The sequence below is a fragment of the Saimiri boliviensis genome, chromosome 17, assembly GCF_048565385.1.
Source record: "Saimiri boliviensis isolate mSaiBol1 chromosome 17, mSaiBol1.pri, whole genome shotgun sequence".
Lineage (NCBI taxonomy): Eukaryota > Metazoa > Chordata > Mammalia > Primates > Cebidae > Saimiri > Saimiri boliviensis.
Genome location: NC_133465.1, coordinates 65,749,422 through 65,777,387, shown reverse-complemented (window position 1 = coordinate 65,777,387; position 27,966 = coordinate 65,749,422). Strand labels below are relative to the sequence as shown.

General features: G+C 54.4%; 2 protein-coding genes across 12 annotated transcripts; one reads left to right on the top strand and one right to left on the bottom strand.

The window, feature by feature from the left end:
- The first annotated feature begins 539 nt into the window (after positions 1 to 539).
- Positions 540 to 23,648, top strand: EXOC7 (exocyst complex component 7). 11 transcript variants are annotated; one of them, XM_039476123.2, is made up of 22 exons: positions 540 to 689; positions 892 to 957; positions 3,081 to 3,265; positions 3,458 to 3,563; positions 7,207 to 7,429; positions 10,301 to 10,468; positions 11,446 to 11,568; positions 13,735 to 13,827; positions 14,570 to 14,638; positions 15,820 to 15,965; positions 16,216 to 16,368; positions 16,575 to 16,673; positions 17,018 to 17,080; positions 17,446 to 17,512; positions 18,259 to 18,297; positions 19,016 to 19,081; positions 19,364 to 19,484; positions 19,759 to 19,854; positions 21,136 to 21,199; positions 21,423 to 21,464; positions 21,572 to 21,705; positions 21,953 to 23,648. In XM_039476123.2, exons 1-22 carry the CDS (start codon positions 630 to 632, stop codon positions 22,053 to 22,055), a joined length of 2,286 nt encoding a protein of 761 aa, XP_039332057.1. In that variant the 5' UTR covers positions 540 to 629; the 3' UTR covers positions 22,056 to 23,648. The 11 variants fall into 11 exon arrangements, with proteins under 11 accessions (XP_039332057.1, XP_039332060.1, XP_039332058.1 ...); XM_039476126.2 differs by lacking the exon at positions 14,570 to 14,638; XM_039476124.2 differs by lacking the exon at positions 18,259 to 18,297.
- Positions 22,902 to 26,289, bottom strand: ZACN (zinc activated ion channel). The gene is given in 10 exon segments (XM_003931715.4): positions 22,902 to 23,243; positions 23,667 to 23,831; positions 23,957 to 24,167; positions 24,268 to 24,392; positions 25,140 to 25,309; positions 25,565 to 25,671; positions 25,810 to 25,854; positions 25,992 to 26,074; positions 26,077 to 26,118; positions 26,196 to 26,289. Coding segments are annotated over 10 exon segments (1,233 nt in total). The 3' UTR covers positions 22,902 to 23,052.
- Positions 26,290 to 27,966: the final 1,677 nt, after the last annotated feature.

Genomic DNA, 27,966 nt, shown 5'->3' with positions numbered 1-27,966 from the left:
AGGAGCGCCGCCCCCCCCACCCCACACACACACCCTGGAGCTGCAATTGGAAGCTGGGTCTGGAACCCGAGCTCCGGAGCAGCCTCGCCAGCCCACATGATACGTTTTTGCGTAATGCAGGGTGGAAGGGGCAGACGTCTACGCAAGCCCCTGGTTCATCAAATGGACACATGTTGGCATCTACTGTGCCACCTGCTCCGTGCCGGGCTCTCTGGGGAACGTGATCGGCCTTGGTGCCTGCCCACAGAATGCGACCTGGAGAAAGGAATTCGTCGCTTTCCCCAGCAGTCTTTATCAAAAAGTTCGGTCTTTCAACGAAAACAGCAAGTGACCTATAAGGATCCTGCCAGCAGCAGGACATAAAGCCGATCGAGAACCTTCTCTGATGAGGCAAGGAACAGGCGCGTCGAGGTTCCTGTTAAGATCGGAGTACGCCTCACTTCAGAGCCACACTCAAGATGGCCGTCGGTCCGATCCTGGGCTCCGCCCAGGCGCACTTCCGCCTGCCACTCTAAACATGGCTCATCCTGGGGCGGGACCAAGAGCGGAAGTGGGTGTGACGGGGACGGGGGCCTGGTGGGCTAGCTAGAGAAAGATACTGGGGAGTGGGATCTGCGGGGTTCGGAGCTATGATTCCCCCACAGGAGGCATCCGCCAGGCGGCGGGAGATCGAGGACAAGCTGAAGCAGGTGGGCATGGGGCTGGGGAGGCTGGGAAGGAGGTGAGGGAAAGGGGCCAACAGCGGGGCCTGGGTGTCTACTCCGAGAGGAGGCAGCGGTGGGAGGGAGCGCACCCTGCGAGGCGATGGGGTTGGGGGTAGGCCGTGGGGTCGGGACGCAGTGGCCTTTAGCCTCTGGCTTCTGGTGATGTCCTCCCCTTCCCTGCCCCCAGGAGGAGGAGACGCTGTCCTTCATCCGAGACAGCCTGGAGAAGAGCGACCAGCTCACTAACAACATGGTGAGTCTCCCCGCAGCTGGGGGAGGGCGGCAGTCCTCCGGACCCTGGGGGACAGCCGTGCGACCTGGCCGTTCCGGTTCCTGCGGCCTGGGGTTCTGGCACGCGTAGCGTCGGAGGCAGTGTGTGGGTTTCCTCCCTAGCCCCCTCCCGGTGTTCCGCCCCTCCCTGAGAAGGATGCACTTCCCACTGGCCTGGACTTGCTGCTTTCTGTCTAAACTCGCCATTCTTCCTTGTCTCCTTCTGCAAACACTGAGACTGACCAGGTGGGCTCGGTACTGGGCATGCGTCCTTGTCAATGGACCCTCTGCCCGGGAGGCTGGCTCTTTGAGATTACTGAGGGCAGAGAAGACTCAGCCTTCACTCCAGAGGACTTTAGGGGAAAGAGTCCTGAAGTCAGGCAGATCTGGGATCTAATCCTTGCTGCTTGGATGTGCGGCTCCTGATAGGTAACTCTGGTGTCTGCGAATTTATCTGCTAAAACAGAGACTGTGCCAGCCTCCCAATGTGTCTGTGATGGTCATTTGCGCTAATGCAAGAGACTGCATCTTGCACAGTGCCTGGTATATAATAGGTACTCAATAAATGAGTTTCTTTCTTTATTCCTAGGGGAGACTGGAAAAGCACAAAGTGAATAATACAAACTAGTATTTGTATTTAGTCACACAATAATAAAGTCTTAGTCCTTTTTTAAAAAATTTTATTAAAATTTTTTTTTTTTAGGCCGGGCACGGTGGCTCAAGCCTGTAATCCTAGCACTTTGGGAGGCCGAGGCGGGTGGATCACGAGGTCGAGAGATCGAGACCACCCTGGTCAACATGGTGAAACCCTGTCTCTACTAAAAATACAAAAAATTAGCTGGGCATGGTGGCACGTGCCTGTAATCCCAGCTACTCGGGAGGCTGAGGCAGGAGAATTGCCTGAACCCAGGAGGCGGAGGTTGTGGTGAGCCGAGATCACGCCATTGCACTCCAGCCTGGGTAACAAGAGCGAAGCTCTGTCTCAAAAAAAAAAAAATTTTTATTTTTTTTATTTTTTATTTTTTATTTTTTATTTTTATTTATTTTTTTTTTTTGAGACGGAGTTTCGCTCTTGTTACCCAGGCTGGAGTGCAATGGCGCGATCTCGGCTCACCGCAACCTCCGCCTCCTGGGTTCAGGCAATTCTCCTGCCTCAGCCTCCCGAGTAGCTGGGATTACAGGCACGCGCCACCATGTCCAGCTAATTTTTTGTATTTTTAGTAGAGACGGGGTTTCACCATGTTGACCAGGGTGGTCTCGATCTCTCGACCTCGTGATCCACCCGCCTCGGCCTCCCAAAGTGCTGGGATTACAGGCTTGAGCCACCGCGCCCGGCCAGCATTTTTTATTTTTTTATTTTTTATTTTTTTTATTTTTAGAGAAAGGGTCCCGCTCTGTTGTGCAAGCTAGAGTGCAGTGGCATGACTGTAGCTCACTGTAGTCTCTAACTCCTGGGCTCAGGCAGTCCTCCTGCCTCAGCCTCACAGTAGCTGGGACTGTAGGCATGCACCACCACGCCTTGCTAATTGTGTGTGTGTGTGTGTGTGTGTGTGTGTGTGTAGACAGGGTCTCACTGTGTTGTCCAGGCTTGTTTTGAACTCCTAGGCTCAAGCGATCCTCCCGCCTCAGCCTCCCAAATTGCTGGGATTACAAGCATGAACCATCATGCCCAGTTTCTAGTCCTTATTTAATGAGTTTCATCCTTAGAGAGGGTTTTGACAGCAATGCATTTAAGGCTACTCTGTATGAAATGACCTCCAGTCCAGTTTAGGAATGCATCAGAGAGAGCAGAAGTTGAGATTTGGAGATTTGGCTTCAAAGGGTGGAAAGGAAGCCATCTTGGGCTGATTATTTTAGGAAGCATTAATACGATGGTTGGTTTGCCTTCAGATAAAATTTCAATCAATTTGTCTTAGACCACCTACTATCTGCCAGGCGAATGATAGGTGCTGAGGGCACAGTGGGGAACAGGTACACTCTGGTCCTTCCCTTGTGGAGTTTATTATCTAGAAACCAGATAAAAGGCAGGAAATGCCACAGGTGGGTGTGTAGAAGCAGTGCTGGGACCACCATGAGGCCTGAGATCAAGAGGCTTCCCTCCTGCAGGTGTCTATCTTATCATCCTTTGAGAGCCGCCTTATGAAGCTGGAGAACTCCATCATCCCTGTGCACAAGCAGACGGAGAATCTGCAGCGGTTGCAGGAGAATGTGGAGAAGACTCTGTCCTGCCTGGACCATGTGATCAGCTACTACCATGTGGCCAGTGACACTGAGAAGATCATTAGAGAGGGGTGAGTGAGGCCCAGAGGGTCAATTCTGAATGCCTCTTGGACCAACAGCCCTAGTCCTTAAAAGGGAGGAGGGGTAGAATATATTTAAGCCTGGAGTCCCCTGTATTAATTCCCTTCTGCCCCTTCCAAATACATTGTCCTTAGTCCCTCTTCATCCTCCATGCCTCAGCGTGATCTGGCTCTTCTTCTCAGTCCCACAGGAAGGCTGGAAGAGTACCTGGGAAGCATGGCCAAGATTCAGAAGGCAGTGGAGTATTTCCAGGACAACAGCCCAGACAGCCCAGAACTCAACAAAGTGGTAAGGGATCAGCAGAATAATGTGAGAGGTTTGGGGACATCAGTCTCTGCCCTGGTCTCATGAGGGACATGGGGCCAGCGTGAGGATGTATGTGATAGAATACACAAAAGGGTAAGACAGTACATCCTATAGGCATTAGGATTTCTGCCTCAAGAATTACACATTTTTTTTTAATTTTTTGGGACTCATTTTATTAAAAATTCTTTATTATAAATTTTTAAAATATATTATAAAAATTAATTTATATGCCGGGCGCGGTGGCTCAAGCCTGTAATCCCAGCACTTTGGGAGGCCGAGGCGGGTGGATCACGAGGTCGAGAGTTCGAGACCATCCTGGTCGACATGGTGAAACCCCGTCTCTACTAAAAATACAAAAAATCAGCTGGGCATGGTGGCGTGTGCCTGTAATCCCAGCTACTCAGGAGGCTGAGGCAGGAGAATTGCCTGAACCCAGGAGGCGGAGGTTGCGGTGAGCCGAGATCGTGCCATTGCACTCCAGCCTGGGTAACAAGAGCGAAACTCCGTCTCAAAAAAAAAAAAAAAAAAAAAAAAATTATTTAATTTATATTATAAATTACATATGTTTAATTTTTTTTTTTTTTTTTTGAGACAGAGTCCCACTCTCACCCAAGCTGGAATGCAGTGCTTGGCTCACTACAACCTCAGCCTCCCAGGTCCATGCGATTCTCCTGCCTTAGCCTCCTGAGTAGCTGGGACTACAGGTGTGCGCCACTGCATCTGGCTAATTTTTGTATTTTTAGTAGAGATGGGGTTTCACCATGTTGGCCAGTCTGGTCTCGAACTCCTGACCTCAGGTGATCCTGCGCCTTGGCCTGGGATTACAGGCATGAGCCATCGCACCCACCCACATTTGATTTTAAAAATGTATTTGTTGTTTCTTTATTTTGGTTAAAAATGCATAATATAAAACATACTTTTTTTTTTTTGAGATGGAGTTTTGCTCTTGTTGCACAAGCTGGAGTGCAGTGGCGCAATCTCGGCTCACTGCAACCTCCACCTTCCGGATTCAAGCAATTCTCCTGCCTCAGCCTCCTGAGTAGCTGGGATTACAGGCACGTTCCACCATGCCTGGCTAATTTTTTTTGGTATTTTTAGTATAAATAGGGTTTCACCATGCTATCCAGGCTGGTTTCAAACTCCTGACTTCAGGTGATCTGCCTGCCTCGGCCTCCCAAAGTGCTGGGATTAGAGGCCTGAGCCACCACGCCCGGCCAAAATGTACTATTTTAACTCTAAATTGATGGTTGGACCATCTTGGCCAACATGGTGAAACTCCGTCTCTACTAAAAATATGAAAATTAGCCAGGCATGGTGTCACGTGCCTCTAGTCCCAGCTACTTGAGGCTGAGGCAGGAGAATTGTTTGAACCCGGGAGACAGAGGTTGCAGTGAGCCGAGATCATGCCACTTCACTCCAGCCTGGCGACAGAGCGAGACTCCGTCTCAAAAAACAAAAACAAAAAACAGTGGCATTAAGTACATTCACATTGTTGTGTAGCCCTCACCATTATTATCTCCACAAGTATGTTCATCTTCCCCAAGTGAAACTCTATACCCGTCAAACACTAACTCCCCATTCTCTCTTCCTCTGTCTTCTGGTAACCACCATTCCACTTTCTGTTTCCGTGAATCTACTCTAGGGACCTGAACCTATGTGACTTTTTTTTGCATTATGTCTTTTTAATATATATGTTTTAAGAGACAGGGTCTGAGCTGGGCACGGTGGCTCATGCCTGTAATCCCAGCACTTTGGGAGGCTGAGGCAGATGGATCACCTGAGGTCAGGAGTTCAAGACCAGCCTGATCAACATGGAGAAACCCCATCTCTACTAAAAATATAAAATTAGCCAGGTGTGGTGCACGCCTGTAATCCCAGCTACTTGGGAGGCTGAGACAGGAGAATCTCTTGAACCCATAGGCGTAGGTTGTGGTAAGCTGAGATCACGTCATTGCACTCCAGCCTGGGCAACAAGAGTGAAAGCCTGTCTCAAAAAAATAAATAAATAAAAGAGACAGGGTCTGGCTTTGTCACCCAGGCCAGACTACAGTGGCACAACCATAGCTACTGCAGCCTCAAACTCCTGGGCTCAAGCAATCCTCCCACCTCAGCCTTCCGAATAGCTGGGCCCGCAGGCATGTGCCACCATGCCCAGCTAAGTTTTAAATTTTTTGTAGAGATGAGGTCTTCTGTGTTGCTCAGGCTGGTCTTAAACTACTGTCCTCACTTGATCTCCCACCTTGGCCTCTCAGAGTGCTGCGAGGGATTACGGGCATGAGCCACTGTACCTGCCGGCATTTTATCTTTAAGTTTTGGGGTTATTAGGTCATCAGAGAAAGATGGTAGCTGGGCCTCTGGAAATAACAAATCTATTTTCCACCTTAATGGATTTGCCTATTCTGAACTTCTAATATAAATGGTATCTTATAATACCTGGTCTCTTGTGACTGGCTTCTTTCACTTGGCATGATGCTTTCAAGATCCATCCATGCTATAGCATGTGTTAGTACTTCATTCCTTTTTCTTGCCATATGATATTCCTTTATTTGGGCAGACCACATTTTCTTTTTGAGATAGAGTCTCAGCCGGGTGCAGTGGCTCATACCTGTAATCCCAGCACTTTGGGAGGCTGAGGCAGGCGGATCACCTGAGATCAGGAGTTCAAGACTAGCCTGGCCAACATGGTGAAACCTTGTCTCTTAAAAAAAAAAAAAAAAAGAAAAGAAAAGAAGAAAAAAAAAGATGGAGTCTCACTCTGTCACCCAGGCTGGAGTTCAGTGGCAGCTCTATCTCGGCTTACTGCAACCTCCATCTCCCAGGTTCAAACAACTCTCTACCTCAATCTCCTGAGTAGCTGGGATTATAGGCGCCCACCAACACGCTCAGCTAATTTTTGGTATTTTTAGTAGAGACAGGGTTTCACCATCTTGGCCAGGCTGGTCTTGAACTCCTGACCTCATGATGCACCTGCCTCAGCCTCCCAAAGTGCTGGGATTACAGGCGTGAGCCACCTCACACAGCCCAGACCACATTTTCTTTAACCATTTATCCTCCGATGGACACTTAGGTGGTTTCCAATTTTTGTCTCTTGTGAGTAACACTGGTATAAACCCTCTTAAACATGTCATCTTGTGGACAGATTTATTCTCTTCTATGTTTGTGATACCTGTCTCTTATCAGATACGTAGTTTACAAATATTTTCTCTCATTCTGTGGGGTTTACAAATATTTTCTCTCATTCTCACTTTGTTGATGGTATTCTTTGCAGCACAAAAGTTTTCAGTTTGATATTGTCCAATTCATTTATTTATTTTCTTTGGCAAACCCCTCACTAACAAGGAGACAAATTAACGATACAGTGAGAAAATAATCAGCCAGTATTTATTAAGCACCCACTTTCTTGTAAAACCCTGGGTTTTACCTGTAAACATAAATTTTGAGAGAACATGAAGTCAAGGAGTCACCAAAGCCGCTTCCCGACATTTCTTCTTTGGTTAAAGGATATCAGGGCAGAAAAGGACAGAGGCCCCGAGTTAGGAAGACAGAGCTTGCTCAGGCAGGGACCAGCCAGGTATGGCAGAACACTGAAGCAGCAGGCACCCACTTCCTTCTGTCATCCCTGCAGAAACTGCTCTTTGAGAGGGGAAAGGAGTCCCTGGAGTCCGAGTTCCGGAGCCTGATGACGCGGCACAGTAAGGTCGTCTCCCCTGTGCTCATCTTGGATCTGATAAGTGGTGACGATGATCTGGAGGCCCAGGAGGACGTGGCCCTGGAGCACCTGCCTGAGAGCGTGCTCCAGGATGTCATTCGCATCTCCCGCTGGCTGGTGGAATATGGCCGCAACCAAGGTGAGGGGCTGTGGTTCAGCCACATGGCACTCCAGAGGCAGAGGGAGTTTTCTCCCCTTTATTCTTTAATCCACTGGTCATGGGCTTTTGATAAAAGAATGTTTAACTGGGGCTAGGTACATTGGCTCACACCTGTAATCCCAGCACTTTGGGAGGCAGAGGCTGGTGGATCACGAGGTCAGGAGTTTGAGACCAGCCTGATCAACATGGTGAAACCCTGTCTCTACTAAAAATGCAAAAATTAGGTGGGTGTGGTGCCACATGCCCGTAATCCCAGCTAGTCAGGAGGCTGAGGCAAGAGAACGGCTTGAATCCAGGAGACAGAGGTTGCAGTGAGCTGAGATCGCACCACTGCACTTCAGCCTGGGTGACAGAGCAAGTCTCCGGGGGGGGGGGGGGGGGGGAAAGAAAGTTCAACTGGAACCAATATAAACAACAGTTTTATGACTTACATATCAGATTGTGAATCTAGGTAAATTCAAAGTTTTCTTGACTTGGTTTTTATGTTCCTTTGCCTTTTTTGATTAGTTGTAAAATATTCAAATGGTACAGAAAGCCATGGGTGAAAAGTCAAAGTCCATCTCCCACTTCCCTGATGCCTCTGTGACATAACCCACAGATGAGCACTGTTAAGGTGTATCTATGCCGGGCACAGTAGCCACGCCTGTAATCCTAACACTGTGGGAGGCTGAGGCATGTGGATGGCTTCAGCTCAGGAATTCAAGACCTGGCCAACAAGGTGAAACCCTGTCTCTACAAAAAATAGAAAAATGAGCTGGGTGTGGTGACACATGCCTGTCGTCCCAGCTACTCGGAAGGTGAGGTTGAGGAGTGACTTGAACCTGGGAGGTGGAGGTTGTGGTGAGCTGCGAACACACCACTGCTCTCCAGCCTGGGGGACAGAGCGAGGCTCTGTCTCAAAAGAAAGAAAAAAAAAAAAAGGTTTATTTATACCCTTCCAAAAAAAAAAAATCTTTTTTTTTTTTTTGAGACAAAGTCTTGCTCTGTCATCCAGACTGGAGTGCAGTGGCATGATCTTGGCTCACTGCAACCTCCACAGCCCAGGCTTAAACAGTTCTCCTGCCTCAACCTCCCGAGTAGCTGGGATTATAGGTGCGCGCCACTGCACATGGCTAATTTTTTTTTTTTTTTTTTTTTTTTTTGGTATTTTTAGTAAAGTTGGGGTTTCACCATTTTGGCCAGGCTGGTCTTGAACTCCTAACCTCAGGTAATCCACCTGCCTCGGCCTCCCAAAGTACTAGGATTACAGGCATGAGCCACCGTGCCTGCCCCCCCCAAAAATCTTCATGCAAATCTGTGTGTGTGTGTGTAAGAGAGAATATGTATGTATCTTCTAAGTCTCAAATGAGAGGACATGTACTTACACTGTCTTATGATTATTATTTTTTAACTTCATGATATGCCTTGAGATTGTTTCATATCAGTAGATGTAGATTTGCTTTGTTCTTTTCAACAGCTATATAATATCCATGACACGATGTTGCCATTATTTCTTTACCCAGTCCTAAGATTAGAAAAACAAATCTTTAAGCGAAAATTTTAGAAAATAAAAACTCCAATGGATATTCAGTGTGGCACTGTTTTGTTTTTGAGATGATGTCTCGCTATTACCCAGGCTGGGGTGCAGTGGCGTGATCTCGGCTCACTGCAACCTCTCCCTCTCAAGTTCAGGCAGTTCTACTGCCTAAGTCTCCTGAATAGCTGGGATTACACCACCATGCCCAGCTAAGTTTTGTATTTTTTGGTAGAGACAGGGTTTTGCCACGTTGGCCGGGCTGGTTTTGAACTCCTGACCTCAGGTGATCTGCCTGCCTCGGCCTCCACAAGTGCTGGGATTACAGGCTTGAGCCACCGCGCCCGGCTAATTTTTGTATTTTTTAGTAGAGATGGCGTTTCACCATGTTGGCCAAGATGGTCTCAATCTCTTGACCTTGTGATCGCCTGCCTCGGCCTCCCAAAGGGCTGGGATTACATGTGTGAGCCACCATGCCCGGCCTAATTTGTACTTTGTTAATGACTAAAGATGTGTGTTCTTCATTCACTGACATTTGTTGTCTTTTCACCTCCTATAAATTGCTCATGTTCTTTGACCCCTTACCAAGTCGAATCTGGATGTTAACTTTATGTTTTTTACTTTTTTTAAAAAAAAAGTACCATTCAAAACTTACAACTAGGGCTGGGCAAGGTGGCTCATGCCTGTAATCCCAGCACTTTGGGAGGCTGAGGTGGGTGGATCATTTGAAGTCAGGAGTTCAAGATGAGCCTGGCCAGCATGGTGAAACCCCATCTCTACTAAAAAATACAAAAAATAGCCAGGTGGTAGTGGCATGTGCCTATAATCCCAGCTACTTGAGAGGCTGAGGCAGGAGAATTGCTTGAGCCTGGGAGGTGGAGGTTGTAGTGAGCCGAGATTGCGCCATTACACTTAGTCTGGGCAACAGAATAAGACCCGGTCTCAAAAACAAATAACAACTTACAACTAATTATCAGTTCTATTAGAGGATATTTTTCTCTTTTGAGACTTTGCCTGGCTGGACACAGTGTCTCATGCCTGTAATCCCAGCACTCTGGGAGGCTGAAGTGGGCAGATTGTTTGAGCCCAGGAGGTGAAGCCTGCAGTGAACCATGATGGTGCCACTGTACTCCAGCCTGGGCAACAGAGAAAGACCCTGCCTAAAAAAAAAAAAAAAAAAAAAAATTGAAAGACTGCCTGATTTGGGACAAGACGTGGGTGGCTTGTGACCCAGAATGGAAAGCAGATGCTAGGAAGGGTTGACAGGTAGACATGGCAGGTCTGCAAGGCAGGGCAGGGCCTGGCAGCCATACCTCTATCGCTCCGTGTCTCCTTAGATTTCATGAACGTCTACTACCAGATACGCTCCAGCCAGCTGGACCGCTCCATCAAGGGCCTGAAGGAGCATTTCCATAAGAGCAGTTCTTCCTCTGGGGTACCCTACTCCCCTGCTATCCCCAACAAGAGGAAAGACACACCTACCAAGAAGCCAGTCAAGCGGCCAGGTGAGCCCCCATCCTAGCCCATCTCTGCCACAGCCAGAGGCTGACTGGGACCTGCACTGCTTTTGTCCAGTCTAGCGTTCGCAGCATCAGGTCCCTCCAGAGTTTGTTGTCATGGTAACCCCGACTGTAGATACACAGGACAGAAAGCAAGTGTCTGCCCACCCAGTGAGTCCCCCCAAGGGTGAGGCTCTTCCTTCCAGCCAGCAGAGCCTGGGGGTTACACAGCTTCTTTGTAGTGGGGGGCTTACAGGTACTCAGTTAATCCTGTCTGAGGCAGGCTGCAGAGGCCTCCAGGGCAGAGCCCCTGCCTGGACCCCCCCCTCACACACACATCGCCCTGTCAGGAGGCCTGACACACTGCTGCAGCTAGGAAGGATGCTGAGACAGCAAGGGGACAGGCGCTCTAACCTTCACCTTCCAGAAAAGCAGGGTGACCTGAAGTGACGTTTAGCTGAGAGCTGGATGGGGAGAATTTCACTTTCCCGGTCAATCCACAAAGGAAAGAAACCCCAGAGCATCCTCTCAGAAGAACTTAAACTGGCTTTGGGCTCCAGTGTGAGTTGGCGCCTTGTGGAAAGGGGCACCACGATGAGAGGCCTGGGCGGGGCTGTCGCTGTCCTGGGTGAACATCTCGTCATCTCTCTGTTCTTTCTCACTGGCGTCATGTCCCTTGTAGTCTGTGCTCCAGGTAAATAGCGTCTCTGTGAGCCACAGCTTGGCAAGCCTGGTCTCGCCACCGAGAGGTGCTTGCTGCAGCTTGAGGAGATGCTGGGATGTTCCAGTGGGGACTTGGTTATTAGGTGGGACTGAGATTGCTCTGGGAGAGAAAGCCAGAGATGCCGGGGCTGCTCCAACCCAGGCCGGCCCCCTGCCCAGCTGCTGCTGCAAGCACCTGCCCTAGCTGCTGTGGGACCTACTTCTCGTGACAACAGGCTTTGTGTAGAGCTTACTTACTTACTTACCCTCCCTTTCTCCAGTTCCTACCTGCTCCGCCCCTCGGAGAGCGCAGCGTCTGCTCCACGAGGGCACCTGCTCCCCTGCAGGCCCTTGTTTAGGGTTTGGAGAAACGGGCAGAACAGGGGCCGCTCTCAGAGGCACAAGTGAGTAGAGCATTAGGGAGCTGGGGCCTGGGGCCTTCTCCCTACCCACCCAGACAAAACCTGCTGCCAACGGGGACTGCTAGCCCAGCCTGTGGGCCCAGCTGCCTGTGCGGTGGCCAGGGCATTTCTGTGTCTTCCGTGTGGTGTGGAGCAGCCGTCCCTGTAAGGCTGCGAGGCTGCTTGGGCCCCAGCTAGTCTGCACTCGCTTCCTCTTCTGCCTGGTTCTGTGACTGGCCCCCAGGAGGCCCCAGAGCCCTATTTGCACTGCCCTAAGAGTGCCCGCTGGCCATGCAGCCCCCCGGCCTTTCAGGGAGCAGGGATCTGATCTCAGGGAGCTCACAGTGGACCACATCGATCCTTGCCCCAGAGATACAAGAGGAAAACTCTCCGGCTGTGGGGGGCTGTGGGGTTTCAAGAGTCGTCAGGAACTGGTGGGCTCAGGACTGATGTCAGGCTTTAAGGAATCAAGCCCTGGGGACGTTGGTTCCCACTTCTGAGGAGAGGGGCAGGGGGGCCTCCCAGGTGAAGTAGTGACCTCAGTATCCCTGGAGGTAATTAGGTGCCTGATGGGTTTGGTGGCCACCAGATCCACGTTCCCGACCCACATCCTGCGGGTGTGCGTCTGCCTCTGCTCCTGGTGGGTCGTGGGACAGGAATCAGATTCACTCATTAGTGAGCCGTGCTTGCTGAAGGGGAGAGAATGAACAAAGCAGATGAGAGCCAGGCCGTGGGACTTGGTTATTAGGAGCTAATCGTGAACTGGGTATGGTGGCTCATGCCTGTAATCCCAATACTTTGGGAGGCTGAGGTAGGCGGATCACCTGAGGTCAGGAGTTCAAGACCAGCCTGGCCAACATGGTGAAACTCCATCTCTATTAAAAATAGAAAAAAAAATTAGCCAGGCATGGTGGCACATGCCTGTAATTCCAGCTACTCGGGAGGCTGAGGCAGGAGAATAGTTCGAACCTGGGAGGCAGAGGTTGCAGTGAGCTGAGATTGAGCCACTGCACTCCAGCTTGGGTGACAGGACGAGACTCTGTCTCAAAAACAAAGAAGGAAAAAAAGAGCTAATTGTGGTGTGGTGTGGTGTGGTGTGGTGCAGTGCAGGTGCAAGCAATGAGCCTCCAGACACTGCCCCTTCCTCCCTCAGCTTTCTGAGGAGCTGCCAGGACACAGCATCCTCACTGTGCTCAGATGGGCAGTGGGGGGCGGGGGCGTCCCGGGTGCCTTCCTTCTCCCATACATTTTGTTAACAAGGCAGCTGCACTTATCTATTTGAGACGGGAGTTGATTTCTCCACGTCTTCGGCCCCGAGATGTCTCATTCCCACAGAGGAGGCTGACAGAGGAGGCTGACAGAGGAGGCTGACCCAGGCGGCTGTGGGCGCTGCCGTTTTTGTGCTGATTGCTTTCACTTGTGATATTAACTTTTGGTTTTTTCCTCCATGCCAAGAACATGTACCTTCTCCTTCCGAGTGCACCCTCCAGGCTCTCTGTGTGGTGGCTTCTGTTAACCCCTTCTTGGCTTTCGGATTTTTTCCTGTGGCTTTGGTGGTTTGGAGAACTCTGCTGTGTGGGTAGGCTGCCGCTGGGTCTGTGAGCCTTCCACCTTGGGCACAGCGCTCCCCGGAAGTTCAGTTGGGATGGCTTCCCGCTGGCTGCTGTTCAGCTTATGTCCCAACACTGAGCATGCTCAGAGAACTCTGCCTGGAGTCTGGGGCTGGGCTGGGCTGGAGGCCTGCTGGCTTCAGGGTGCCCCCAGGCTCTGCCATCCTGGTTGTGCCCTCTGGGTATGAGAGCTTTATCACCAGTTCCTCCGACCTGAGCCCCTGCCTTTTCTGATGACAGGGCCACTCCGTGGTATTTTTTATTTTCACTTTTCCTGGTGGATCTTGGTCCGTTGTTATCTCTATCACCCTCGGTCCTTTCAGAAATGAACTGAAATCCAGGACAAGGAGGGTCAGTAGTAGAATCAAGGCTCCTGTGGAGAAGGAAATGACTCCTTTCCTTCGTCCTTGTCCCCAGGGTCTCTGGGGGTCCCAGGGAAGGGCCTGCTCACTGTATGGGGCCGGGTGCGGGGCCTGGGGGCAGGCGGAGGGCCGCTGCTGTTTTCTCTCACTCATTTCCTAGGTCTTCTTATCTCCTCTCTGTGTGGCTCTGGTGACAGGGACGATCCGTAAGGCTCAGAACCTTCTGAAACAGTATTCCCAGCATGGTCTAGATGGGAAAAAGGGGGGCTCTAACCTCATTCCTCTGGAAGGTAATCACCCTGTGTTCCCTCCCGTCCCTCCTCCTCCACTGTGTGTCCACGCACTTGGCAGGGCAGAGCCTCCCCCCAGGAGGGCCTCGGGAGAAACCCTGAGGGGAGCAGGGTGGGAACGGCAGGTCCCGGATGCCACTCGGGCTTCAGTGGGTGCAGGGACAGTTTCGCGGCCCTCGGCCTGGTCCTCTCTGGCTGATGGCAGCTCTGCCCTCCCTGAGGCTTCCCTCCTCCCCTCCCTGTCTCTGTCCGCGTCTCCCGTGTGAACTCAGAGAAAGTTATTTGTCTTGGGGCAGCCCTTTCACGCTCAGACCAGCAGTGGCAGGCCCCAGCTGGCCGAGGCCTCCTGGCCTTCCCCTCTTTAGAAAGGGGAGCGTGTGCAGCAGGGGACAGGCAAACCGGGGCTGTTCCCAAATACAGTGAGGTGGGGAACCCCCTGGGGCCAGGCGTCAGCTCTTCAGCGCCTCCTTGGTCCTTTCCCACTGCCCTGGGCCTCCAGGCTTGGGGAAGTGAGCAGCTAAGGACGGTCCTGGGTGCTCACTGAAGTCAGGCTTGAAATGGCTGTTCCCAAGGTAGCTTGAGGTAGAGGAGGGGCTCAGAGCCCTTCCCGATGCCCGCTTCCCACCCCCCATCTGACATCCCCCTCCTGGAGATGAAAGGCTTCTTCCCCGCACCCCAAGGGGCAGCCCACCTGGCCCCTGGATAAACGCTGCTTGTGTTTGTGCGGCCAACGTCTCGCCAGGTCACGAGCATGATTTCCGAGTTAAGCACCTGTCCGAGGCCCTGAACGACAAGCACAGGCCACTGGCCGGTGAGTACCGCAGTCCAGCCCCAGGGCAGCCGCTGACAATGCCTTTGCAGCGGTCCCCAGATGGCCTGCTCCTGCCTGGCCCAGCCGGGCCCACTCTGCTCTGAAGATGGCCAGGCCTATGCGCCTCTCTCCACTCTCTCTCTTTTGGGCCTAGGGTCTCCTTGCCTCTCTCCAGATGGGAGTGCGTGCCTGGCTCTCAGGCCTGGGCCAAGGGGAGAAGCTGCTGCTACTCAGAAAGTAGGCAGAGAGGGAAGGCGGCTGCCTTGAGGGGAGGGAGCCCTGATGTCTGTCTCCTGCAACAGCTCAGAGCTCTGACCCCCTCGGAGCCCATCCCTTGGCACACAGGACCAGGCGGTTCTGCCACTGGTTTTGTCTGTAGGCGCCCCTGCTGCGGCCTCCAGTAGTAGGGTCTGGCCTCCTCCTGGGGCAGCTGGCAACCCCTCTTCTCTGGGAATTACCAGCCCCTTCTCAGATTTTGACCCCATGCCAGCCAGCCTCAAAGACTGCAGCCCACCACCCTCTTAGACGTTCCAGAAACCCTGACTGGGGTGGTCACTGCCTTTGCAGGCCCTGCGTTTGCCCACATGGATGACCCCAGTGCCAGCCTCCTTGAGGTGGCACTGCCACCTGCCCACCCTGGGCTTCCCTCTGTCAGGTACAACTCAGAATGCTCAGTCCTGGGGTCAGTATCCAGGACATTGATTCAGGGACCTTCTCTCCTTATCCTTCTGTCCCTCACCCTCCTACCTCTGCAGAACACTCAGTCCTGGGGTCAGTATCCAGGACGTTGATTCAGGGACCTTCCCTCCTTATCCTTCCGTCCCTTACCCTCCTACCTCTGCAGAACGCTCAGTCCTGGGGTCAGTATCCAGGACGTTGATTCTCAGGGATCTTCCCTCCTTATCCTTCCGTCCCTCACCCTCCTGCCTCTGGCATCTGACCCCTCTGTCTGCACAGAGCTGAGAATGAAGCCAGAACAAAGGCTAGGCTCAGCTCTAGTTGTTCCTCTCACACCTGGCGGGGTCTGCTGGCATCCTCGCAGCTTTCTGCCAGCACAGTCGGCCTCTTCCCCATCCGCTGCTGGTCTGGACTACAGGCCAGGAGCCGGGGGACCCACGCCACTCCCAGCCAGGAGTGTGGCTGGCCTCAGACCGGCAGCTCAAGAGCTGTGCCATCCCCAGGGAGAGATGACATGCTGGACGTGGAGACAGATGCCTACATCCACTGCGTCAGTGCCTTCGTCAAGCTGGCCCAGAGCGAGTACCAGCTGCTGGCTGACATCATCCCTGAGCACCACCAGAAGAAGACCTTCGACTCCCTGATACAGGTCCTGCCCTGCCCCAGGGGCTCTGCGGCCAGCCCTATTGAGAGCTGTCACCGCAGACTCTGCAGCCCTCAACTCCAGCCACCACCGCCACCTTGTGCCCTGGGGACTGGTCCTGGGTAGACACTCACCACCTCCGCATCGCCCCTCTTCCTGCACACTGGCCCCGTCACACCCTACAAGGATCCCCTACCAGCCTGGAGCCAGCTCCCACTGCCCTGCCCTTCCTTGAACCGTCTCCCTGTCCACTCAGGATGCCCTGGATGGGCTGATGCTGGAGGGGGAGAACATTGTGTCTGCTGCCCGGAAGGCCATTGTGCGGCATGACTTCTCCACAGTGCTCACCGTCTTCCCCATCCTGCGGCACCTCAAGCAGACGAAGCCTGAGTTCGACCAGGTGCTCCAGGTGTGTGGCGAGGTGCCCTCGGAAACACGACCAGGAGGCATCCTGCTGCCGGCATGGCCGCCCCACTCCCTCCCCTGGAGAACCCCATTCTCCGTCTCACACCTCTGCTCTGAGGGCGCATGCAAGCCGCGTAGAAGGGGCCCTGGGCGGGTGAGACGCTCACAGGGCGACTGGAGGCGAGCTGGGGGCCCCCTGTGCTTCCTCAGGGCACGGCCGCCAGCACCAAGAACAAGCTGCCTGGCCTGATCACCTCCATGGAGACCATCGGTGCCAAAGCGCTGGAGGACTTCGCGGACAACATCAAGGTGCCTGCCGTCCTCCCCTTCCTCCGCCCAGGCCCAGCGCCACAGCGACCTGGCCCTGGGGGGCTCTCAGAGAGCAGATCTCCAAGAGGGTGGGTTGTCCCTGGGGGTCTCTGGTTGGGCTGCAGGCCTACTGTCGGCACCCCTGTGCTTTCCTTTCCTTCCCGGGGCCTCCAAGCCCTCTGAGGCAGGAAGCCCCTCTTCCACTTGGTCCAGCCTGGCTAGGCTTCTGTGCCTGAGAGGTGTCCTAGCACCTGTCTGCCAGGAGGTGGCACCATGAGCAGGCACACCAGGGTGTGGGGTGGGCCAGGGGCTGCTTCAGGGAACCAGAGGCTGTTTCTCCGCAGAATGACCCGGACAAGGAATATAACATGCCCAAGGACGGCACCGTGCACGAGCTCACCAGCAACGTAGGCACCGCCGAGGGTACTGGGGAGGGAGGAGGAACGAGCTCACCGGCAACCCAGGCACCACCAGAGCACTGGGGAGGGGGAGGGACGCAGGCCCAGGTCCCTTCCAGTGGAAGGGACCCACCAGAGTTGCACCTTTGTAAGCAGTCCCTGGTGGCAGGATGGGTGGTGACATGCTTCGTGTCTGTAACGGACGAGGCCTTTCCTGGCAGACCAGGGCCCACGAAATAAAACACAGTTTCCAGCCTCACTCTTTACTGGGCAGATGCCAGCCTGGGCTGGTCCTGGTCACTCAGAGGGGTCTGTGTGGGAGCCGTTGGCCAGGCCTGCCACTTGCCCTTCTGCACCATCTTCTCCCCACCCAGGCCATCCTCTTCCTGCAGCAGCTTTTGGACTTCCAGGAGACGGCAGGTGCCATGCTGGCCTCCCAAGGTACTGGCACCTCCCAGCTGGGCCCCCTGCCCCACTCCCCTCCTTGCCTAGAGACATGAGGTTAGAGGGCAGGGCACAGTGAGGGGGTCTCTCCAGGCCGTGGATATGTGGCCTGCACAGGGGCCCTGGGGCTGAGCATCAGGAGAGCAAGGTTTGCCTGCACCTTTCAAGACTAGACACTGGACCTCTGGCCCCTCCCTCAGCCCCTTTGACCTTCCTCGCCCTGGAAGCAGTGTCCTCACTCTGGGAGCAGTGCTGGCTGGTTGGAAGATGTCCTTTCTGCCCCTGCCCGCCTCCCAGATCCTTCTCTCGTGTCTGCCTGCTCTGATCAGGCTCGCTCAGCTGGCCTTCCATGGGTATCAAGCGTCTCAGGGCCAGCTGGGTGTCTTCCTGCGGGCCCCTGCCCTGAGACTGGCGCTCAGGGGGTCGGCCTGTGAGCAAGAGCAGCTTTCTCGGTCATTCCAAGCACTGAGGTCCCCAGGCCCTCCCCTCCCTTCCCATTTTGGGGGCAGGGAGCCTGTGGGCAGCCTCCAGTCTTTGGATCTCCAGCTCTCTACTTTGCAGGGCACGCCCTGGTCCTCATAAGGTCCCGCCTGCTGTGTCTTGCTGTCCGTTCTGGCTGTCGTGGGGAGAGGTCTGCTTCGTGGGTTGACGTGCCGTTTCTAACCTGTTTTTTGCACTTTGCATCTTTCTCCCTCCTTTGTCTCTCCCTGCATCCCCTCTGTGCACTGCCTTTCACTCCGTAGTTCTTGGGGACACATACAATATTCCTTTAGACCCCCGAGGTAAGCAGTACGGTTCTGCAGCCCCCCTCTTGTCCCTCTGAAGCCTGGCGGGTGAGGTTCCCTGGGGACTGAGCCTCAGGACCTATTGGGGAGCCCGGGACAGAGGGGACACGAGTCTTCCCAGGGTGCTCTCAGTTCTCTCTGCTCCATTCAGGGCCACTCTGTCTCTGACCTTATCCACAGCACCTGCCGGGGTCAGTGCCCTGAATACACCCCGCAGGCTCGCCCAGCCTCCCTGCCTTGCCATCGCCCTCAGCTTTCCACACTGTGGAGGCCACTGCTTCCTCTGTTCAGTAGGACCTGGTAGAGGGGGATGTTGGAAATGTAGGGGGAGGTGGAGAGGCTGTGGGGAGCTCCTTCTAAGCCTCTGCTGTTGGCAGAAGGGAAGAGGCAGCCCTGTAGAAACCACCCAGGGTGGGCCAGGGGTGGGGTGGGGGCAGGGCGCTGGCATCTCACTCTTGTCCTGCCCACCCTCCTGCTGAACTGGGCCAGTTCCTTGGCCACACCACCCCATCATAGAGGGCAGCTCTGGGTTCCAAAAAGTCCAGGGATGGTGCTTTCTGCAGCAGGAGCTTCCCTGTGACTTAGCAGGTGGCCAGCTCTGCCCGAGAAAGCCCAGGGCCTGTCTCAGTGCCCCCTCAGACTGCTGCATGGGCCGGGGGAAGGGCCGTTGAGGGTCTTGGCTACTGCCACTGCAATAACAGGCCTTCTCTCACAGAGACCAGTTCTTCCGCCACCAGCTACAGCTCCGAGTTCAGCAAGCGGCTGCTAAGCACCTATATCTGTGAGTGTTCTCCTGCGCGGACCAGCAGCCCTGCTGCTGGCATGCCCTACCTTTCCCTTCCTTCCATCTGTGCTCTCTGGCTATTCCCAGAGCCCTCTCCTAAGTGCCATCTGACCTTTGGGACCGCAGCCTGGCCTCTAGTTCAGAGACTGAGGGGAGTTGGGCTAAGGCCTTCTGAAGCAGGATGAGGAGCAATGGATAGGAGTGGGTTAGTGGGTCCTGGGATGGGGTCATTTGGGTCAAACTGCCATGGTGGGGATGGCCCCACTTTTCCCTATGCAGGTAAAGTGCTGGGCAACCTGCAGTTGAACTTGCTGAGCAAGTCCAAGGTGTATGAGGACCCAGCTCTGAGTGCCATCTTCTTGCACAACAACTACAATTACATCCTCAAGTCCCTGGAGAAGTAAGTGGCCTGCGGGAGGGAGTCTGTAGCTTTCACCTTCCCCTCAGCTGTGCAGCTGTGCCAGCCCCTGCCCTCCTGGGCTCCTTCTCTTGTGGTCGAGAGGGGAGGGGGTACTTCAGTCTCCTCCATCCCAGGACCCAGAAGGTGGGAGTGCTACTGCTATAGAATTCATGAGGTTTGGGGTGCAACGGGAGGCCCCCCCAGGCATTGCTACAGCCTTTGCACCTAGGTGCCAATCCTGTCCTTCTCTCCTCTGTCCCTTACCCCCACCCAGGTCCGAGCTGATCCAGCTGGTAGCAGTGACACAGAAGACTGCCGAGCGCTCCTACCGGGAGCACATTGAGCAGCAGATCCAGACCTACCAGCGCAGGTGAGAGGCTGGCCTCGCCCTGCCCCTGCATGGACCCCCTGCCATCTCGGCCCTCTCCCCACCCCTGTGCCACCACTCAATCTTCCTTCTCAGCACCTCAGGACACAGGGATCAGTCATGGGGAACTCCTGCCCTCTGGACCCTAATCTTCCACTTGGTTTTTAATCAAACTCATGGGGTGGAGAGAGAAGCCCCCTCCTGTGCCACCACCTGCTCCTAGAGGCCCACTATGGCCAGCCACTTTAGAGGGGAGCCTGCCAAGTATCAAGGCTAAGAATAATTGAAGAGCTGGCTGTCAGAGATGTGGGTAATGTTTAGCCTAGGAGAAGCGCAAGGTTATGAGAGCACTTGAGCTTGGCTGGGCCTTGCTCTGTGGGGATCTCTGTGCTTCTCTGGTCCTCTTTCTTCCTGGCTTTGTTTCTTCCCTTTGAATGTGTCCCCCACTTTCTCTTGTTTATCTCCCCTCCACTCACTCCTTTCTTTCCGATCTGTTTCTCCATCTTTTTTTTTTTTTTTTTGAGACGGAGTTTCGCTCTTGTTACCCAGGCTGGAGTGCAATGGCGTAATCTCGGCTCACCGCAACCTCCGCCTCCCGGGTTCAGGCAATTCTCCTGCCTCAGCCTCCTGAGTAGCTTGGATTACAGGCATGTGCCACCATGCCCAGCTACTTTTTTGTATTTTTAGTAGAGAAGGGGTTTCACCATGTTGACCAGGATGGTCTCGATCTCTTGACCTTGTGATCCACCTGCCTCGGCCTCCCAAAGTGCTGGGATTACAGGCTTGAGCCACCGCGCCTGGCCCTGTTTCTCCATCTTTTTTTTTTTTTTGAGACGGAGTTTCGCTCTTGTTACCCAGGCTGGAGTGCAATGGCGCGATCTCGGCTCACTGCAACCTCCGCCTCCCGGGTTCAGGCAATTCTCCTGCCTCAGCCTCCTGAGTAGCTGGGATTACAGGCACGCACCACCATGCCCAGCTAATTTTTTGTATTTTTAGTAGAGACGGGGTTTCACCATGTTGACCAGGATGGTCTCGATCTCTTGACCTCGTGATCCACCCGCCTCGGCCTCCCAAAGTGCTGGGATTACAGGCTTGAGCCACCGCGCCCGGCCTGTTTAGACAATTTCTATTCCCAGGAAAAGAATCTGTTGTTTTGCTTAGTTGTGACCCACATCCCTTCCTACCACCAACCACTAAGTAGATCCAGAGATTTAGCAAACAGCACAAACCAGGCCGTCGAGGCAGGCCGTCCTCTGCCCTCATGCTTCTCTTTCTGTCTGGCAGTTGGTTAAAGGTGACCGATTACATCGCAGAGAAGAATCTACCTGTGTTCCAGCCGGGAGTCAAGGTGGGCTCAAGGCCTGGGCTGGGAAGGGGTGTCTAGCAGACGGGGTACTTTGTCATGTCTCTGGGAAAAGTGGACAAGCGTCCCTCTGGGATCAGAGAGCAAAGGATACGTAAGGCCATCAGGGCACAGGAGAGAAGCCCAGGCCAAGGGTGTTTGGGACAGAGTGCAGGCAGGCCGCCCTGCTCTGACTGAGCTTTCTCTGCCGTCTCTCCTGGCTTCCCAGCTCCGGGACAAGGAGCGGCAGATTATCAAGGAGCGTTTTAAGGTGAGTTGCGGTCCTCTCCCCTCCACTGCTTGCTGCTGCCGTTGAGACAACACAGACCCAAAGTTTTGTCTCTGGGTCCCTTCCTTTTTCACCTTTTTGGTGGCCAGGGCTTCAATGATGGCCTCGAAGAACTATGCAAAATCCAGAAGGCCTGGGCTATTCCGGACACGGAGCAGAGGGACAGGATTCGCCAGGCTCAGAAGACCATTGTCAAGGAGACATACGGGGCCTTTCTGCAGAAGTGAGCCCCTTCCCAGCCTGTGCTGCCCGCAGCCCCAGTGGGCATCTTCGAGCTCCTCTCCCTCAATGGAAAAAGGGAAACGGTGATGGGTTTAGGCCGCAGATCCAGCACCCTGGGCTTTGGGGCGGGGCTGGACAGGGAATCACTCTGGGTCACGCCTTCCAAGACTCTATCAGGAGTGCCCTAGGCTGAGGGTGGAGCTGGGGAGGGTCGGCTTCCCTGTCCCCTGACGGCAGTGCCCTCTCAGGTTTGGCAGCGTGCCCTTCACCAAGAACCCGGAGAAGTACATCAAGTACGGTGTGGAGCAGGTGGGCGACATGATCGATCGCCTTTTCGACACCTCTGCCTGAGCCTGCTGCTAGCCCTGCCTGGTTCCAGACTGATGTGTCATTGGACAGATAAGCCAGTGTTAAGTTGCCTCTGGCCGGGTGAGCTCGAAGTCCTTTGGGACACAGACCTGTCTCCAACACCCCATCCAGGAGCCATGTCCCCAAGCCATCTAGTCCTGGGTTCCGCTCTTTCCCCACACCCCGTGTTCCCAACCAAACCAGCACTCTCCCGGAAGACTGGAGTTTCTTCACACCTTGGCTTTTGTGACCCTGATGGCTTCTGAAACAGGAAGGGAGAGAAGGAAGACAGGCCTGTGCCCACTGCTGCCCCATGTATACCAAGAGCAGGAGGCCAGCATGGTCCTACCTCCAGCCTAGGTCAGAGGTGAGGCCAGAGAAGTCCCCCTATAGCCCAGAAATGTGGTGAGGCCCAGAGGGCCAGAGCCCCTGGAGAAGGCAGGCAGCATTGACCCCTCTCTTGGATTTAGTGCAGAAAACACATTCCCGCTCTCCCACAGGCCTGAGGTCTGGGACCTTTCCATCTCCCAGGAGTCCCCTAGGTGCCTGGGGGCAGGCCTGCTCACTGGCCATTCCCCCTGGAGTCCAGCACATTGCAGGAGGCATTTGGAGGAGTTCCGCCCCACCCTCTGCAGCCTTCCTTAGGCCCGTGTCTCTGGTCCCCAGCCTCAGTGCCTCCTGGCCCAGGGCCAAGCAGTCATGTTGCAGAAGGAGCAGTTAGGCTGCCTCCCCGTGCACTGGGAGACAGGGACAATGGGTAAAAGATCAGGAGCAAAGTAGAGGTCAGAAGCAAAAAAATAGGACCCCATCTATTTAGGACGAGAATGAAGACTGGCCCTTGAGGCACACTTGCACATGGGGATGGGTTTATTTCACGCTTTGCTTGTATGCCAGCAGAGGGAGAGCTCAGGGTGGCTTTGTCCAGAGACCCTGTCATGGCCTCCCCCAGCCATGGGACAGCAAACGTCACCCTAAGGCGTGCAGCCCAGGCCCTGCCCCGTTATGGTCTAGGCCTCCTGCCATGGGGTGCAGCCTCTCCAGGGGCTGGGTCAGACTTGCACGCTGCCCACATCCAAATGCCAGCGAAGATGAATTGGCAGCACAGCACCCCAGCCACATACACCAGGAAGAAGATGCGGTCAGCAGTCTCAGGCCAGCTCCTCTGTGACCCCTTTACTCCCCTGGGGGGCTCTGTAGGGACAAAGGCAGGGAAAGAAGTTGTTCTTCAGGGTCCCCCCAACATGATCAGAGTGAACCCCAGGGCTCATCAGCCTGAATCTTTCCCTTTCTTAGATTCTCAGGTGATGTACTTTTGGGTCTAGCCCATTTCAGGCCATCTTCAGTTGAAGAAACCCCTCTCAGAAAGACTGTGGAAGGCATGGGGTTATCAGGGCGTTGAGGTCACCTGGGACTTCAGGGAGGCTAAGTTTGCTCCCTGCCCCAGACCTGTTTCTTCCAAGGAAGGAGGACATGGTGGTGACCAGGGACAGAAAAGCCAGCAGGGTAAATGCAGGGAGCCTCTACACATGCCTGGAGCCCCTTGCCCTCACCCCAGCCCTAGGAGCCCTAGGTGTGCTGCTAGGCCTCATTCCTTACCCCCCAGCCCCTGCCCACCTTCAGGATGAGGCCCTGAGTTGCCATGCTCTCGATGTTCCCCTCTTAGGGCTGGGCTGGGGCTGCTCTTGGCCCCAAGGCTGCCCTTGGCCAGCAGCCCAGCCAGCAGCACAGTCTCCACGGTGCTGAGGAAGAGCAGCAGCAGCAGGATGGTGAAGAAGTAAACTGGGGGAGACAGGGCATGGGGAGATGATCAGAGGCTAGTCCCTGTGTCTCTGGTGCCCAGCCAGCTGAGCAGCAGCGGGTGGCAGGGAGAAACAGGGCAGGCCAGGTGAGGGAACAGGGCTTACTGAGCAGGGGGTTGCAGGAGGAGGAGCTTGGCAGGGCCTCTACCAGGGAGGAGTGGAAGACCAGGTAGCTCAGCAGCAAGGTCACCTTGTAGGCAATGCGCTCGATGGTCCAGAGGGGCAGCAGCCCCCCGCACACATCGGCCAACAGCAGCGCCTCCGCAGGCACCAAGAGAGCAATGATGGACTTGAGTGCAGTGTTCTTCAGGCTCAGCTGGAAGGGGAAAAAGCCAGGGCCTTGCAGGGAGAGGAAGGAGGTGGGCAGCAGGGGTATGGGGCCCGGCCTCTGTCAGCCTCCTCCCGACTGGACTCACCGTCACTTTGAAGCAGGGCACCACCTGATGGAGTGGGACTTGGGTCTTCAGGTCATAAACTACATATTCCCTCTTAACACTCACAATCTCGTTCACCGCGTGGGCCTGGAACTCTAACTCCATCACTGAGGGTAGGAATGAGAACTGTGAACTAGGAGGGAGAGATCCCTGCTGCCAAATCTGGGGGCAGCACATGAGCCCAGGATGACGGAGATTTCTGATGGCTTCTGGCAGGGACAGACTTGGGGACAAAGCCGATCCATAGAAGGGCTTCCCAAACCTTGTTTCGCAACATCCCAAATTGTCTCCAGTTAAAGGAGGGCCTTTATGAGATTGGTAGATGAGCTTTCATTGTAAAAATAAAAGTACTTTGCACCACTTCATGATGGAGGGAGAAGTGGTCAGATTCATCCGTCTGTTTATCATCTCACACTTGAAGTAGGGTCCACAGGGCTATGGCTGTGGTTCCTCATGGAGGGAAGGGGAGGACTTCTCTGCCCGGTTAGATGTCACCCAGTGGGCTCATACAAGGTGGCTGCACCTTCAGGTTGTTCCCAGGAGGCAGGCCGCAGCAACCAGAGCCTCTGGCCTCGCTGCAAGGGGCCCACCCCCGTAGTCAGACCATGGCTGTTGAGGGCAGTTGCTCCAGGAGGACCGAAGACTGATGCGGCCCAGACTTCTAGGATTGCGGAGCTGCTGGGAGTCCAAGTTTGAGTCTGTGACCCTAGAGAGGGGCCCTAAGGCTGCCACTCGAGTCGGGCGCAGTGGGGAGCGCAGGTTCTGCCTCCCCAAGCCTGGGGTAGACTGCTCTAAACACAGAGCTGGGAGCCTTCCTCCCCTCCCCAGCCCTGCAGCCCCTGCCCTGTCAGCACCTGTGTTGCTGAGAGCATAGAAGCTGAGGCTGCAGTTGCTCTGGTCCCGGGGGAAATGGAGGAGCTCGAAGTCGCAGTTGGTCTCTGTGGTGAGGGCCAGGTTGAGCTTCACGTGGCCGTCCTGGTCTACTCGGGCCTGTGGGCTCTGGTCCCTCCAGTCTACCCAGAGCCTGTGGAGAAAGGCACCACAGCCAGAGCCCCAGCCCCTTGGACAGGGGCAGGGGAGGACCCTGGCATCCCACCCCCAATCCCGGGTGCTATCAGAGTTTTGGCAGGAGGAGAGGAACTTGAGGCAGTGGAGGTGCCATTGCTAGTCTAGCAGGGACCGCCAGGAGGGGCCTGTTCACTCAGACGGCCTCTAGGCTATAGATGAGGAAAAGGAGAGCTTTGCAGGGCGGATTCCTGGGGCAGGAACTGTCACTTACGCCTCCAGGATGGTGAGCCTTGGTGTCCAGAGAGAGTCCCAGGGCAGCGTGACAGCATGCTGCGGCTGTGCACTATTGTTCCAGGCCAGGCGAGTGTCCAGCCAGGACTGGGGACACAAGGGCACCACTGACGATCCTCTCCACATGTCCATCCCCCTAAGCTCAGCAGGTTGATGAAGCCTGGTACTTCTGAGCTGGACTCAGCTGGGCTTTCCCATCATACCTCCCCAGGGATAGGAGCTCACCAGCTTAAGCAGCAGCATGGAGGACACTGTGTACCGCAGGATGTCCTGGGAGAAGGGCAGTGCATCACCTCAGGGTGGGCACTGTGTGACAGAACACGGCAGGAGATCCCAGCACTATCCAGATCTGAGTCCTGTTCCCTCCCCAGCTCAGGACTTAGGTCCCTTGGCCTAGCGGCACTTACCACATTAAACACATTGGACACAAACACTTGCACATCCACGAGCAGGGGTGCACTCCCATTGTTCGGAATCTGGATGCTTTCCGAACCTTCTGGGGCAAGTTGAAGTTGAAGAAGAGATATGGCCAGACTGAGCAATAAAGGTCAAGGTCACTCAGGTACCCTAGGGCCCAAATCCCAAAGTTTATGACCTTGCCCTCCACCTACTGGCTTCTGGCCCTTGGAAGCCCTCCCCATGGACCAAGGGTGAGGTGATGCTGAGCCCCAGGAAGGTGAGACGGAGCAGGAGCTGCAGGGCCATGATCAGCTGCACGGAGGGACTGGAGGGAGCAGCGGTGCCTGGGCTACAACCTCTGTTCCAGTCACTTCTCTGGCAGCTGAGCAATTGGTCAGAGGCAGCTGTTCTGGGCAAAGACCCTGGGGCCTTGGACTTGGCAGTCCCTGCCTCAGTTCCGCAAATGCCCAAAGACAAAGCCCAGGACCCAGCCCCACCCACCATGCACCTGCCTTGGTGTCCCTTTCCCGCTCCATTTCCGCCACCTGGAACCTCTACCGCTCCCTGACTTTGTTCTTCTAATCAGGGCCCACAGGTGTCCCTGTATTTCAGTGACCGACACCAGCCTGCCTAAGACCCAAACCCTTGGTCAGACTGTTCTGTGCTCAATGCTGTGAGATGGGGACAGCCTTAAGAGTTTCCCTGCTCTCTTAAACACTGAACTGATTTTATGTAAAGAGCCTTGGTTCAAGAACCCTGGACATGGTGGCTCATGCCTGTAATCTCAGCACTTTGGGATACCAAGGAGGGGGCATTGCTTGAGCCCAGGGGTTCAAGACCAGGGTAACATAGGGAGACTCTGTCTCTACCAAAAATACAAAAATTAGCTGGGTGTGGTGGCATGCATCTGTAGTCCTGGCTACTCAGGAGGCTGAAGCTGGATCATAAGCCCAGGAAGTGGAGGTTGCAGTGAGCCAAGATCAGACCACTGCACTCCATTCTGAGTGACAGAGCAAGGCTCTGCCCTCCCCCCACCACACACACCAAAAAAAAAAAAAAGAGAGAGAGAGAGAAAAGAACTCTGGTAATTTCAGCACTTTGGGAGGCTAAGGCAGGTGGATCACCTGAGATCAGGAGTTTGAGATCAGTCTGGTCAACATGGTGAAACCTGTCTCTACTAAAAATACAAAAATTAGCCATATTAGCGTTTGTGGTGGCAGATGCCTGTAACCTCAGCTACGCAGGAGGCTGAGGCAGGAGAATCACCTGAACCCAGGAGGCGGATGTTACAGTGAGCTGAGATCATGCCATTGCACTCTAGCCTGGGCAACAAGAGTGAAATTCCATCTCAGAAACAAACAAACAAACAACAACAACAACAAAAACAAGTATGGAAAGGGAGTTCTACTTGAAGAAAGGTAAAGGCCAACTCATGAGCAAAGCCCTGGGCATTCCTGTCCTGAACCAGATTCTCAGCTTGCACCAGCCCAGCAGTGCTGTGTACCTGGAGCCCAACCTGCCAGGAAAGACTCTGCTGGCCCCCTGGGTGAAATCGGGTCTCCAATGGCGACCTGATCCTGGTCAGCTGCAGCCAGAGAAGGAAAAGCCAAGACCAAAAGTGGGCGGAGACTGGCTGGGCTGCCCGGACTCAAAGGGGCCCTGCGAACTGGAAGCAGGCAAGGAAGGACCTGTCACACACCAGCGCACAAATCCGATTGGGAACACACATCTGTCATTGACCGACTTTATTGAACGCCTTAAGCAGTCTGCCTGCCCCTGTCACACGCATTGGCGGAGGCCAGTTTGGCAGTGTATATATGTAGCTGGTGTCACAGGGTGGGCCACAGGCAAAGAGCCTTCGGTTGTCCTGTGCTGCCCAGCCTCGGATTTTTATGCGGGTTGCAACCCAGCTGCCTTAGGTGTGCTCAGCCCTCCTTCCTGGTAGCTCTGCAAAGGGTCCTACACTCACCCCTAGGAAGCCCC

Coding starts and splice junctions, on each gene's coding strand:
- EXOC7 (XM_039476123.2), top strand. CDS start 630: ATGATTCCCCCACAGGAGGCATCCGCCAGGCGGCGGGAGATCGAGGAC. Junction 14,639..15,819: donor CAAGCACAGGCCACTGGCCG/GTGAGTACCGCA, acceptor TGCCATCCCCAG/GGAGAGATGACATGCTGGAC. Junction 21,465..21,571: donor TTATCAAGGAGCGTTTTAAG/GTGAGTTGCGGT, acceptor TTTGGTGGCCAG/GGCTTCAATGATGGCCTCGA.